The following is a 16,228-nucleotide window of genomic DNA, read 5'->3' as shown; positions in this document are numbered from 1 at the left end:
ACACACACACACACACACACACACACACGCACATTCACCTTGAACAAGGTGAGAAGGAGAGCTCGTTCTTAAAAGTCCTCATGAATCATTCTTAAAGAAATCTCAGAACTACAATATTACTAAAATGAGAAATGATTTCAGGTTCTAAGGTCAGTCTCTACTACGACTACACAGTATATACTGTATGTTTGTTTTAAACAAAGTTACATATATATAATATTTGAGGTCTATAGTATAACTAGTTTGTTTTTTTTTGCCAGGGAAAACTGCCATGATACTTTACAAACACCACTGATTATCATGCAATTTAAATGCTAATGAGTCTTTAACCAATCATTCCCTCATATATCAGAATGAGGGTGTGTCGCAGCGATCCCGTTAGTCTTATCTTGTTAGTTATCTCTGGCTCCGGGAGTCCAGCGGATCATCTGAGGCCCAATTCAATTCCTCATGGTTCTGAGAGATGTTAGCGCACAACACACCGTCCCCGTCTGACTCCTTCACAGCCCCTAAAGCTCCAGTTAATCACAGCCGTGTTCCTCTGAGGCGCTCGGGTTAAACGGTGCTGAAGTCTGCTCAGACGTTATCAGCTCACAGCCAGCTGCTGATGTTAGCCTGCTGTTTGTAAATTGTTTATGAGGTCCCATCGCGATCTTCACAGCGGTGGAAAGGTTAGAGCGCCTTTCTAAACTTTTGTTTTCACCTTGAAAGCTTGTTTGTAGACGCAGGATTTCATCATTGCTGTTATTATGCAGGGAGAACAGATCGTGTTTTAGAGCAAGAAGCCACAAGGTCAAGTGTTTTACAGCGACAGTCTTATGCTGCAGATAAATACTGTTACATTTAGAACTTTTTTGATGTCTTTGAATGGAATTATACAGTAAATATTTTGTGGTTATTTTAATAGCACAAAGTGGAGTACATACACTCTAAAAAACCCAGCGATTGGGTTGTTTTAACCCAGCGATTGGGTTAAATGTTTGCCCAACCTGCTGGATAGTTTAATTTCACTCAACTATTGTTCAAAAATGACTGTATTTCTTGCTTAAAATGAACCCAAAATATGTTGGAAATAAAAATTTATTAATAAGTTTAATGAATAATAATTAAACATTTATTAAATTGCTTATTAATAAATGTTTACCTTTTGATTAATATTGTTGCCTTCTGATAATTATGTGTCTGATTTTTAATTTCCAACATATTTTGGGTTCATTTTAAGTCAGCCATATAGTCATTTTTAAACTATAGTTGGGTTAAATAAAACTACCCAGCAGGTTTGGCAAACATTTAACCCAACCACTGGGTTAAAACAACCCAATCACTGGGTTTGTCCATTTGAAACCCAAATTGCAAGCATTTTTAGAGTGTAAAACACAGTGGAATACAATGTATCAAGTCGCAACAGCTGCAGTTAGAGTTTTGATGTAAAAATGTAACTGTTGCTGATGTGTACTGTAGCAACTTGATACATTCAAATATGCTGTGTTCCAATTTGCATATTATCCATCCTAAATAGTATTTGAAATTAGAATTAGTGTGACCCAAATCATAGTATGCTGAAATGAGTATCCAAAGGTATCCGTATGGTCCACTATTTCCAGACGAGGATTCAATTAGAACTACAAACAGGAATAGAAAGTGTTAAAAAAACTACAAACATGGCGGCCATCAATCAGAGATTTTCGACAGAATTCGTCAGCTCCACCCACTCTCATGAAGCACTGCGAATGACACTGCATATTTGTGCATATTTTTCAATATAAATTTTATTTATATATACACAATCAACAACTTTAAGTGAATAGTTTCACCATTGTTTTTATTCTGATTATGTCAGTGGCAGTGCTTCATGGGATTGTAGTTCTTTCCCTCACTACACAGTCTTTTTGTCAGATTTTCAAACACTTTTTTGCTTCTAATCAAAGTTTGTAATGTTGTGATTCTCCTCGTAACTCTTAAACAAAGAATTTTTAATAAACCCTGTGGGAAAAATACTTCCGGAAGCAGCGCCGCTGATACAGAATGTGCGTCACAAATGTGTGCCGACTGCAGTGTCTTTAGAAGCGAATCTGTTTGTTCTTGTTCTTGTTCTTGTTCAGTGTTGAAGTGTTTTGTGCGGTGATGACGAGTGTGTCCTTGTGATCGCGGTCGTGTGACGCTGACACAGGGAGAGTGTGTCCTCTGTCGAGGAGAAGCGCTGGCGGCTGCTGTGTGTTCAGCTCTCATGTCTAATTCAACAAGAATGACTAAACCTTCATTACAGGGAAATACACACACTGACTGCGTCTTGTTAGCTGACTTTTTTTGTGAGCTGTGTTGCATCATTGATATCATGTTTAATTCAGTGATGCCATCATTTATCATTTGGAAATAAGTACATTATTTTGCCTTTTGTAATCCATTTTGGTGTTTGCATTGAGGTGTTGATACAGATATCCATACGTGTCCTGCTTGTGTACTTCACATTTTGCCAAATGCATCTGGATATTTAATGGATGCAGAAAATGTGAGCAGTGTAATACTACAGTATGAGTAGTATGATATAAGCTGCACGATTTGACACCTCATTCATGGGTCTATGGTGCGGGACGAGTTATTTGCCAAAGTTTGTACCAAATAATAATAATAATAATAATATGTGAGAAAGTACTTCACTTTGCAAGCACCACTAATAATAATAATAATAATAAAATGTATTATTGTTATATTGCTATTATTATTAACAACAAAACATTACATTTTATTATTATTTGTATTATTAATAATAATAATAATAATAATAATAACAAATATTTTTGTTTTACAATAATACCTCATCACTAACTTAAATAAAAATGGTAATTTGTGGATTTATAATCAATTTTAGTGTAAATATTTCTTAACTTTTGACAGCTTATATAAATACCATAATTTTTTACAAAAAATTATAATAATAAATGCAATCATTTATTGTTTAAATTATTAACAATAATATTAATAATAATAATGAAAAATAATGTTTTTATCATTATCAACATGCACAATTCATAAATATTGTTGTTGTTGTTGTTATAATAATAATAATAATAATAATAATAATAAATGATAGTTTTTCATATTATTATTATTATTATAAAGAAATCACGTTTTATAATAATTATTATTATTATCAACACAACAATATATTATTATTATTATTAATATTATTAAATGTATTATTAATAATAAATTTATAAATTTATAATAAAATAATAATAATTATTATTATTATTATTAACAACATTAACAATTATTATATTATAATGATTATTATTATTAATATGATTTAATTTATTATTAATAATAATAGAAATATGATTTAATTTATTGTTGTTATTATTATGATTATTATCGATGTATTATTGTTGTAATAGTAATATTTATGAATTGTTGTTGATAATAAAACATTATTTTATTATTATTAATAATGTTATTGTTAATGACAATAATAAATTAGTTTTTAAATTGGTAGTAATATTATTTAAATTATTTAATAAATGATTATATTTATTATTATTATTATTAAAAATGATGTTATTTATTTGATTTTATCAAAAGTAAAAAAAAAAAAAAATCAGAAATCGATTATAAATCCACAAATTACCATTTTTATTTAAGTTAGTGATGAGGTAATGCGACTAAATAGCATACTACTGTTTGAAACTGTTGATTGCATAATTTGTACTTGTGGACTATTATTAAAAAAGTGCAGTAAACATTCTATAGTGCACTGAATTCAGTAAGTAATCTAGTATATCATTCTGAACGCAGCCTGAAAAAATCAATTCAAGATGAGGCAAGAGAAATGTTCGTTGTAAATATATTTGGAGGAGCACTATCTCTTTGACACACGGCTGATAGTTGCTTCCAAATCAGTCACTTGTGAGGGTCCAGTGCGGTTAGGACGCTGTCTATGTAGACATTAAATCAGCTCACTAGGTAGGCAGCAGCTCTGTTTCTCTGCTTCAGTACCTGCTCCCAGCGCTGAGAGGGTTAGTTTGAGTGTCTCTTCGTTCACTAGGGGTGATTTGTCTCTTTAGGGAGCCTCTTGGCCGAGTGCAGGACGCTCACCCAGCCTCTCAGCAGAGAAGAGCCTGTCACAATCTATTACATGGCTGCAGAAATGAGCCTGAGCTGCACCTGGAGATGTGCGTTTCCGTGCGTGACGCGCACATACCACTGGGTTAGACGGAGCCCGGATCTTGTCAGAAACCTGGAAAAGAAATCGGAGCTGAATGATAATTATTTCCCAAAACAGTACATGCTCAGTAGTGATGTTTGCAGTTTGTTTACGCCTGTCTCATGAAAAGTCCTCGCCTCTGTGTTTAGGTTGTTATAGATTCTGTTTGCTTCCTCCCACTGAATGCTTGAGAAGATCTGTGTTTGAACTGTGTGTTCGTGGTGTTTATTTATTCATTCATTTTACACTGTAAAAGTTCAGCTCAACATGGAGGAGAAAACAACTGTTTTGTAAAAAGAGTCTCACTTCCAACATCTTTGACATGAGCTGTAAAGAGCCACATGATGGAACTGTTTCAAAGAGAAAATGATCTAAATGAAGAAGTTAGTGATTAGTTACAGTTATTGTTTCTGTTGATTAATGAGCACTGTCCATCCATCCATACATACAGTACATGCATACATAAATATATCCATCCATACATACATACAGTACATCCATACATACATACATACATACAAACATACATACATACATACATGCAATCATACATACATACATACATGCATACTTACTGTACATACATGCATGCATACATACATAAATACATACATGTAATCATACAAACATACATTCATACATACATACATACATGCATTCTGTTCATGCATACATACATCCATACATACATACAAACATACATTCATACATACATACTGTACATACATACTGTACATGCATACATAAATGCATACATACATGCATACTTACTGTACATGCATGCATACATACATACATACATAAATACATACATACATGTAATCATACATACATACATAAATACATACATACATGTAATCATACAAACATACATACATACATACATACATACTGTACATGCATACATACATACATGCAATCATACATACATACATACATGCATACATGCATGCATACATACTGTGCATGTATGCATACACAAATGTATACATAAATACATACATGTAATCATACAAACATACATTCACACATACATACTGTACATACATGCATACATACATACATACATACATACATGCAATCATACAAACATACATACATAAAATAAAATATAGGCAGTTTAGGCTGTTACCAAAGAAATTTGGTGCATCAATATAAAATGTATCGGCTATTTTAAAATCAGATTTTTGAGCCCCAGTATGTTTTCTAATTTAATGTCTTGTATATTGTTGTGTTGCGCAGAAGCAGAATTCAAACACCTTGACTGCCGTTCTCACAGCTCAATCTTTTTCTGGTTCCTTTGGCATCTCATATTTCTCGCTCCATTTATAGTTGGAGTGATCGCACATTCTCTCTCTCTCTCTCTCTCTCTCTCTGTCTCTCGTGGTTGTGGTGGGTTACGGGCCCCGGGGCCGCGGGTGATGTGATGACAGTGTGCTGACCCTCCTCATAAATCACAGAGCATGAAACAGGCTCGCGGCGAAACACGCTCTCCTCCGCTGATACGCCGCTGGCCACCGCGCTTGACAAGCCTGAGGAAGATGCACAGAGAGAAATGGATTCAAATCTTCAAAAATTCAGTCATTTAATCACTCTAATGCAGTTTAAACTCTTATTTCTACATAACAGTTGTTCATATTACTCATGTGCTGTATTTCAAGTCTTCTGAAGTCATGATTCTTTGTGTAAATGAAGTTGTTGTTTTTTTTTTTTATTTAAGTTGTTATTCACAGAAAATCTTCCCTTTTAATCACAGCTAATTATTATAAAAATATTATTTTTTATATTTATTTTATTTATTTATTTATTTTTTATTTTCATTTCATTATTTTAAAATTAAATTATTATATTTTTATATTTTAATTATATTTATATATATTATATTTTCATTTTTAATTCATTTTTTAATGCATTTATTTTGTATTATTTTATTTTTAAATAATTTATTTTTTATTATTTTATTTTTATTTATATTTTGTATTTTTTTTATTTAAATTTTTTTTATTTTAATTTTGAAGTATCTTTGGGGGTGACACTCGATGTGCTGTAGTGTCACACTCTCTAGAGCTCTTTAACCTTTGACCCCACTCATTCAAACATGATTTCACTCATAACTGACCCTGGTCATGACCTCACATCACAGCAAAAGTCCTTCAAACGTCCAGAAAGCTCTTCTCACCCAACGCAAACATTCAATTCCATTTCAGTCCAATTTGAAATTCAGTTAGTGTTTCAAAATTTAATGAAGGCTTCGACAGATATTTGAATAGAAATCAGGTTTCTCCTTATCTCCTCTATTAACATAAATTAAATTAGGTCAGTCTGAGAAATCTCATCCCTGCTGGCCGTAGTGAATTCATTAGTTCTGAGCGGGTCTGAGAGTGTGTGTGGATTTATTATGAATGAGTCGACTAATTAGAATCCTGAACCGTTGCGTGTTTTTAGCATCCTCGTAGGAAGGGCTCTCGTAAACACGTTCGCTGGGGCTGCGAGACTCTGACAAACAGCCAAAAACACCAGCGGCACTTGTGTGTCTCCATGTGAAAGACCACGAGTGCGAGTCGCTCTATTTTTAGGACGTTCAGAAAACAGCCCTAGCACATTCTCTTTCCCACCTCGCTAAACTAAATCCATGGTTTCACCAAACTTCCTGCACGTCAGAGATGTTTTAATGGGGCTGATGATGACAGATTGAACTGGGCTGTCAGTTCTCTCACAGGAAACAGATGAACAGATGATTGTTTCTTTCATCAAAGCTTTTTCTCCAAGAATTTGCTCTTGTCAAAGGCACTGCATGTGGGTAGTCGTCAAATAACAGACTACTGTTTTATTTTGTAGAATCTTTTCAAATATTTTTTTAGTCTGAATGTATAAGAAAAAAATGTTTTAGATGCTGGTCTTCATTTTTATTAAAGTTTGCAACGTTTCGTCTGGCAAGTTATAAAATAACACACTGAAATGTGTTTCCTTATTATACTAATAGTGCTTTTAAATGATTATATTATTAAATTATTACATAAGCATTTATGGTTGAATTATTATGTTTATATTTATTTTTCTTTTTTTTCTTTTTTTAAATTTTATTTTATTTTGTGTTTTATTTTATTTTTTGATGTTTTTAATTTTTATTATTTTATTTTATTTTATTTTTGAAGAATCGGCTTTAACCGTTGGCCTCACTGTTTTGTTTTTCCTCCTATATAATATAATATAATATAATATAATATATATATATATATATATATATATATATATATATATATGAAGTCTGAATATATCAGAGAAAATTGTTTTATTAAGATTTCTACAAAGGTTTGCACCATTTTGTGCTTTTAAATTATTATATTAATGAATTATTGAATAAGCATTAATGGTTGTGTGTATATTTTTTTTTATTTCTTTACTTTTTTTCCATTTTTTAAATTTATTTTGTATTTTATTTTATTATTATTTTTAATTTACATATATTTTATTTTTTATTTTAAATTTATATTATTTATATTTTTTTTATTTTTATTATTTTATTTTTTGAAGAATCAGGCTTTAACCTTTGACCCCGCTCACTTTTGTTTTTGTTTTTCCAATATTTTATTTTATTTCTTTTAAATAGTTGTTTGTCTATTAAGGTTAGCGCCATTTTGATTTTAAAATAATCCTGTGGTGTGACATGATTTTTTTTTTTTTTTCATATTTAAAATAGTCCTGTCATGTGACACTTGAATATTTAAATGGTCAATTATTCTTTAAAGTCTAAATTACAAAAACAAAAAAAGTGTTATTTTCAATTAACATGCATGTATAATATTTCTTGAACTTGCTATGTTGTTGCAAAAAAAAATGTTGGCATGTTGCTAAGGAGTTGCTAGGGAGTTCTGGGTCACCGCAAGGGTGTTGCTAGGTGGTTACTATGTGGGCATTAATAAAGATGTTCTGTGTGATTTGCTAGGTTATTTTTCACCTGTTTTATTGTCTGCCAACTAAAAATCATCCGATCGATTGGTAGTTGATCTATTCGTGTGTTTTAAAGGCATGTTTCGTGTGCAGTGCTACAGTGAAATCTTCTACAGGCCTGCTGAGTCGGCTTTAGCCCAGGCTTTCAGAAGAAAGGTCATAAATTACCAGACGGACAGATAGAAACACCCCCGTGGTGGATGTCAGTTAAAAACCCTGGCATTTTCTCTTACTGACAAGTTTGTGTTTGGCCATTTTTATTATTTCAGAATGTTAGTACATGATGGCGTTAGCATTACACACACAGTTTGATGCCCGTCCTGTAAATCAGACCGCCGATACACAATAAATCACAGGCCTGTGTTTGCTGCAGGCGCTTCACTTCCTCCCACACGCGTGTCTAATGGCCGCTGACTAAGAACATGCATGCATTTGTGTCATTGATAAAAGCCCCATCAGTTTCTGTGCGTGTTCGCATTCATTTGAATGATGTTTCTTTATAATTCTGCATTGACTTTGAGTATAATAGTAAAAAGCATAAAATAAAGTATTGAATCCCACAATGCAATAGATTTGACATTCTATTCCAGCATGACAAATGAATCATGAGTAATAATAACAATAATTTCCTTCTGCTGAATTTATTTGGTCGAGCTGCAGATCCAACAAAACTGGATCAAATAACTGGACAGAATTACACAGGCAACAGTGTGGGATAAAAAAATAATCTTGTTTTCCCTTTGAATTAAGTAGATTTTTTTTTTTTCTTGTTTTAACCAATTTTCAGAAAGCAAGAATTAATATCTTGTTTTCTGAAGTCGTTTTGCTTCTCCAGTAAATGTATCTTGATTTAAAAATGTTTAGATGTTTGTAATGGAAAACAAGACAGAAATACTGAGGAGCACAGATAAGCACTTTAATTACGTTGATACAACAAATTTCCTAAAGCTTTAACCCTTTCATGCATGAATTATGACAACCTCGGTCAGGATTTTTTTCTTCTGTGTTTTTATTGCTTTTAGGGCATGAAAAACAAGATTTGAACTTTTTTTTACCCATTTTTCAAAGAGATTTTCAGATGTCTACTTGAATGGACAGTATGCGTTTTTGGTTTTAACTGAAGAGATACTGTATTAAACATAATACAGTAATAACAGCAATACTGTATTTAACAAACCAATAAATAAACAGAAATGAGCAGTGTTGGGGGGGGGGGGGGTAACACATTACAAGTAAAATGCATTATGTAATCAGATTACTGTATGTAACGAGTAAAGTAACACATTACAAGTAACGTGCATTACATAATCAGATTACTTTTTTAATGTAACGAGTAAAGCATTACAAGTAACGTGCATTACATAATCAGATTACTTTTTGACATACATGCAAATTACAATCTAATAGCACAAATACATTTATTTACAACAAAACTGCAGATGAAGTATTTTCAAGAACAACAGTCACAGTAATAGTATGAATTGTAGCTGAAATACAGATAGTGATGCATGATGTCCAAATTTAGTGGATAGATTAATTAATCAGAATTTCCTCCTAATCTAAAATCAATACTTGGGAAAATATAATAATGAGATGACTCCTTAGATGTTACTTGGTTGCAACATTTTTTTTTTTTTTTTTTTACCTGCAGGAGTCTCGGAATGGAATGGATGGATAATCCAGAGCAACTTGCCATTTCTGACTGGCCGTCGGCCATCTTGATTTTGGAGAAAAATAAAGTCCACATACAACAGCTTGCCACTTTCTGCAGTGTATAGGGCGATGCACTAGAGTCCACTGTAGTGGTTGATGTGCAACTATGCCATCATAACCCATGCATACGCAAGAAAATGCTTTTTGAATAGCTGTCCACTGTAGTGACCTCTATGCATGAAAGGGTTAAAAAAAATAAACAGCCAAACACTTTAAATAATGGAATGTTTTTTTTTCTCTTTCATTATATATAATCTATTATGACCACAGGAACTGCCTACTCCGCCCTATAACCTCTATACGTGCATCAGATGGAGGTTTAATGTGATTCTCTGGTCTTTTCAGACCCACTCAGTGTTTGACTTGGCCGGCGTGAAGATTAGACGGACTTGGCTGGAATCTTCCCTTCCATATCCAAGCGCAGTGGCTCTGCGCCCAGTGACTCAACCTTTAACTGCGTGCCAGTGCAAGAAAAAACAGAAAAACAAACAGCAACTATGTAATTTATTAGCACCCACTCCACTGATAGCAAATAACCTGATTAAATCTGGACCTTTACAGCCAGGTGATATATTTACCTCGTTCAATCTGGAATTTATCTCACTTACAACAAAATCAATCGCTTCACTAGAATATTAATACAAGTGAATGAGGAGTAACAGGTTAAATAAAGCAATGATAATTACTGAGCTGCGTGTCAGTCAACATGACAACAGATGCCTTTTTACTTCTGTAAAACTGTGACGTTTTTAAGTATAACATGATATTTAAGAAGAAAAAGAATAAAATATAAATAAAGGGGCGGGGCCTGGTTGAGTTAGTTAGTAGTGTGTTGAAACTGGCGGTTATGGTAAGGGGCGAGACATTTCCCAAACACCAATCACAACACACCGCTCCAGCCGACCAATCAGAGCACATTGTGCTTTTCAGAAGGAGGGGCTTCATAGAGACAGGAACTAAACAGAGCGTTACTGACAGACTGGGAAGAGAGGAGCTGCAACAATGGAGAATATGAGGAAAATAATCAACATTCAAGCAGGAAAACCTGTTCTAGTAGAGCACAAAAACAACATCAAGACTTTGTAAAAGAGCATAGGTCCACTATAAGAGGCTCATGAGTGAAATGCAGCTGAACAGACACTGTGTGACCCAGAAAATAACAACACAAGAAACATGTTGTTTATCTATTGTATTAGATTCTGAATGACTCAATTAATACTAGTCCATGACTCACTCATTGCAGTTAATCCGCCACCTACATTGAAAACAAATCTGGTGTAGAAACATTTTCACAAACAAGTAACACAAAATTTTGGAGTATAAAAACTGAATAGTGTTTTCATGTAAAACAATGTGTCGTACCTCCTGTTCTGCTGTGATAAAGATCAGTCTGACGTGAAGGAAAGCAGCGCAGTGTTTTCAGAGTTACTTCTTGTGGCGTTTTTCAGCCTGGCGTTAGTGTTATATAACTAACCGAGAGCAATTCATCAACACTCTGTCCTATTATCAGCACTGAGCTGAACATGTGAGGATGATAAACACTGTATTAATATGCACTGTTGGCTTTTCCAGTCAATCGCATCGGTTGTTCTCTTACGTGGAGACAAAAAACTGCTGGCACGTCAAATATTAACCCCTTTTATGTAATCGAGGTTGTGCATAATCATCCACTTTCATTCAGTCAGCGCTCGCAGACTTTCAGACTTTTTTATGGATATTTCAGGGATGATTTTTTAGCCACATCCTCCAGTCTGCTGCGATTACGTGATCAGATTAATGAACGAGTGCAGTGAGATGAGAAATTAGCATGGCATATGCAGGTGTTTCCATGTTTTTAGGTCGGCAATTTATGCACTTCAGGCATACTTAAAAATTTCTGAATGTCACTTTCATATTTTATTGTTTAATGCAGTGTTATTTATAGCATATAAAGATGCACAAACACACTTCACATGCAAAATTCTTAAAATGAGATTTGCACAGTGTGAAATGCTAAAATAACAGATCTAGAGTTGAAGATGAAGACAGTAATGTGTTTATTTGTGGTTTTAGTGGATGATGTTATTTGTTAATGAGATTCTGAGGAGGTGAACTTGAGGAGAAGTAAAAAAAAACACACCAGCTGATTCAAACACAAGAAATGTGAATTTGTTTGCAGTTGTTTTGGTTTTTTAGATCAGTAGCATCTATAATAAAAATTGCATTTGTAGTATATGATGTATAGTAAAATAGCTGACCTAATTACCTTCCTCTCTCTCTGTCCTCATTCCCCTCTCTTGCTCCATCTCTGTTGTTCTCCACAGGTGTGTAGAGTGAAGTGGAGGGAGGCTCATGGCTTCCTTATGGGGCCTGGGCCAGATGTGGTGGCTGGGACTGATTCTGGCCCTGATGGCCCCTCCATGCACGGGTTGCCCACCACGCTGTGACTGCGCGGCGCAGCTCCGCTCCGTGTCCTGCCAGCGAAAGCGCTTGTCCGGCGTACCGGAGGGCATCCCGACAGAGACAAAGCTGCTGGATTTAAGCCGGAACCGTTTGCGTTGGGTTGCACCGGGAGATTTGGCTCCGTATCCGCGTCTGGAAGAGGTTGATCTCAGTGAGAATCTCATCACGACAATCGAGCCCAATGCCTTCGCCAGCCTGCAGGCCCTGCGCACGCTGAGACTCAGAGGAAACCAGCTGAAGCTCGTGCCCATGGGAGCGTTTGCGCGACTGGCGAACCTTACCACACTGGACCTGAGTGAGAACAAGATCGTCATCCTGCTGGACTACACCTTCCAGGATCTGCGTAGTCTAAAAAATTTGGAGGTTAGTGTGTAAAAGTCCCTTTAAGAAAAGTCAGTTCACTAGGGTAACAATATGTAGGTGCTGTGACCAGTCCCAGTTATTCTAGCACAGTACATGTAGAAAGGTGTTTTTTATATAGATATATAGAATAGTAAGTGTTAGTATTACTGGGACAAGTGTTGATGAGCCGTTTCTTGAAAATGGCTAAAGACTCAGCAGCTCGGGTTGAGTTAGGCAGGTCATTCCACCAGCTTGGAACAGTCCAGGTAAATGTCCATGAAAGTGATTTTGTCCCTCTTTGGAATGGCACCACAAAGTGCTGTTCACTTGCAGAACGCAAGCTTCTGGAGGGCACATAGGTCTGAAGTTGTGAGTTTAGGTATAGGGGTGCCGAGCCAGTGGTTGTTCTGTAGGCAAACATCAGTGGCTTGAATATGACGTGAGCTTGCAACCAGTGCAAGCTAATAAAGAGAGGTGTGTCATGCTCTCTCTTTGGCCCGTTAAAGACCACACTTGCTGCAGCATTCTGGATCAGTTGCAGAGGCTTGACAGTACATGCTGGAAGGCCTGCCAAGAGAGCATTACAATAGTCCAGTCTGGACAGAACAAGAGCTTGGACAAGGAGTTGTGTAGCAGGCTCTGATAGGAAGGGCCTGATCTTCCTAATGTTGTTTAAGGCAAATCTGCAGGACCAGGCAGTTCTAGCAATGTGGTCTGTGAAGTTTAACTGATCATTCATCAACCACAACTCCAAGGTTCCTGGCTGTCCTGGAAGAAGTTAGGGTTGATGAACCTAGCTGAATGGAGAAGTTGTGATGAAGTGTTGGGTTGGCCGAGACCACAAGCAGTTCTGTCATCGCAAGGTTGGGTTGAAGGTGGTGGTCCTTCATCCGGCAAGAAATGTCTGTCAGGCAGGCTGAGACTCGAGCCGCTACTGTCGGATCATCTGGTTGGAATGAGAGGTAGAGTTGTGTCATCAGCATAGCAGTGATAGGAAAAAACATGTTTCTGAATGACAGATCCTTGTGATAACATGTAGATGAGAAGCGGTCCAAGCACCGAGCCCTGAGGTACCCCAGTAGCTAGATGTTGCAACCTCACCCCTTCAGGACAGCCTGAAGGACCTACCTGAGAGGTCAGACTTGAACCATTGGAGTGTGGCTCCTGAGATGCCCTTCATCATGAGGGTTGACAGGAGGATCTTGTGGTTAACTGTGTCATAAGCAGCATACAGATCCAGCAAGAAGAGTACTGAGGATTTGGAAGCTGCTCTTGCCAGTCTCAGAGCTTCAATAACTGAGAGCAGGGCAGTCTCAGTTGAGCGTCCGCTTGTTGTCCAGGAAAGCATTGGCTCTATCAAATGTCATTGGTTCTATATCATTGGTTTTTCTACCTAAAAGGCAGGACTTCCATTCCTTAAGTGCATTTGTATAGATGGTCCGTCTCCGTCCAAGTGCTGTGCTTTTTGTCAAACATTTTGCTTAATAAAACCACTTTAATTGTAGTCATAATAATGATTTTGTCTTTGTTTTCCAGGTGGGTGACAATGACCTGGTCTACATCTCTCATAAGGCTTTCTCAGGATTGATAGGCCTGGAAGATCTCACCATTGAGAGGTGCAACCTGACTTCCATATCAGGCCAGACCCTTTCCTATTTGCGTAACCTCGTCACCCTCCGACTACGCCACCTTAGCATCTCTGCTCTTGAGGACCAAAACTTCCGCAAGCTATCTGCGCTGAGAGGTCTTGAGATTGACAACTGGCCCTACTTGGAGTACATCTCGCCGCTGAGCTTCCAGGGGCTCAATCTCTCCTGGCTTTTCATCACCAACACCAATATCACCTCCGTGCCGTCCGCATCCTTCCGAAATCTCGCCTACCTGACGTCTCTCAACCTTTCCTACAATTCCATCTCCGTGCTCGAGTCCTGGGCCTTTCGAGACCTGATCAGGCTTGTTGAAATATATTCTCTTTGTTTACCTGCATCTCATGTGACCGTTATTGTTTATGTGAATTCTAGTAAATATTGTCATTTAAGTAAATTTTTTAAGTCTAAGTGGTACAGCTTCAGTAAAGTACAGCTTCATCTACTTAAATGGGAAAAGACTCTGAAACTGTCAAGATTGCATAAATAAAATGTCAAATTAGCACTAAATTAGGTTTACGCAGATAAATAGTGCCATTTACATTACATTTTAACATTTAGACTTACAAAAGAGGATCAAAAGCAATTTGTCAAAGTGCCAACATTATTTGTAATATACAATTCCAAGTTTATTAGACAACAAAATTAAGAGGTCAAACATTTTGCTCAGTAAAACCACTTTAATTGCAGTCATAATAATGACTCTGTTCTTGTTTTCCAGGCTGAAGGAACTACACATGGTCAGCACCAATCTGCTCACCGTTGAACCTCACGCTTTGGGAGGTTTGCGGCAAATCCGAGTCCTCAATTTGTCCAACAACGACCTAGTCACCCTCGAGGAGAGTTCGTTCCACTCGGTCAACAGCCTGGAGACCCTTCGGGTGGACGGGAACCCATTGTCCTGCGATTGCCGGCTGCTTTGGATCCTGCAGCGCAGACGTACCTTGAACTTTGATGGAAAGATGCCCGTGTGTGCCGGACCGGCGGAGGTTCAGGGATATCTGTTGAGCACCTTCACCGATTCGGCGTTGTTTGATTATTTCACCTGCCAGAAGCCGAAGATCCGGAACCGGAAGCTGCAGCAGGTGACGGCGCACGAGGGCCAGCCGGTATCGTTCCTGTGCCGTGCCGAGGGCGAACCGACACCGGCCATCATCTGGATCTCGCCGCAGCGGAGAAGGATCACTCCGAAATCCAACGGCAGGATTACGGTGCTCCCGGGCGGAACGCTTGAGATCCGTTACGCCCAGGTCACGGACAGCGGCACATACATCTGCATCGCCAGCAACGCGGGCGGCAATGACACCTACTTCGCCACGCTAACCGTAAAAGGCCAACCGGTGGACTCGCCGCTCTTCTCCAACCGCTCCTTATATGCGGTGGACTTCAACGACACCGGGCTCAACAGCACGCGTGTTTTCCTCAAGTTCACGCTGGATTTAACCACCATCCTTGTGTCCACAGCCATGGGCTGCATCACTTTCCTGGGCGTCGTGCTCTTCTGCTTCCTGTTGTTGTTTGTGTGGAGCCGTGGCCGCGGCCAGCGCAAAAATAACTTCACAGTGGAGTATTCCTTCAGGAAGACAGAAGGACCGGCCACCACCGGGGCATCCGGAGGAACGCGCAAGTTCAACATGAAAATGATATGAAACAACGCAGCCAGGGGCCACCTGGGAGACGCATAGACGCCCAACGCTGACACACACAGTGCTGATTCGCAGAAATACACATGCCAGCTCACAATATGATCTTAGAAACATGACGGCCTGCAATGGTATTTTACTATTATTAATATAGTATTATATTGAGTTATCATGTTAACTAAAACTATTAAAAAAGGTACATTAATTGAAAAAAAAATATTCTAATTTTCTTTTAAAGTAGAAATACCAAATTAATAAAACTAAAACAGAAATTAATTAAACTGAAAATG

The 16,228-nt window shown here is 37.0% G+C and overlaps 1 protein-coding gene across 1 annotated transcript in view; it reads left to right on the top strand.

The window, feature by feature from the left end:
- The window catches only part of LOC127505315 (leucine-rich repeat and immunoglobulin-like domain-containing nogo receptor-interacting protein 3), a 45,483-nt gene extending 29,255 nt beyond the window's left edge, over positions 1-16,228 (top strand). The window contains exons 2-4 of the mRNA XM_051880784.1: positions 12,169-12,670; positions 14,186-14,601; positions 15,017-16,228. Of these exons, the coding sequence (XP_051736744.1) occupies positions 12,197-12,670; positions 14,186-14,601; positions 15,017-15,944 (1,818 nt within the window). The 5' untranslated portion in view covers positions 12,169-12,196 and the 3' untranslated portion in view covers positions 15,945-16,228. The remainder of the gene's footprint in view (positions 1-12,168; positions 12,671-14,185; positions 14,602-15,016) is intronic.

The sequence above is a fragment of the Ctenopharyngodon idella genome, chromosome 2 (genome assembly GCF_019924925.1).
Source record: "Ctenopharyngodon idella isolate HZGC_01 chromosome 2, HZGC01, whole genome shotgun sequence".
NCBI classification, from domain to species: domain Eukaryota; kingdom Metazoa; phylum Chordata; class Actinopteri; order Cypriniformes; family Xenocyprididae; genus Ctenopharyngodon; species Ctenopharyngodon idella.
Note: the sequence above shows the minus strand (reverse complement) of the source record. Positions and strands in the feature narration are given on the sequence as shown.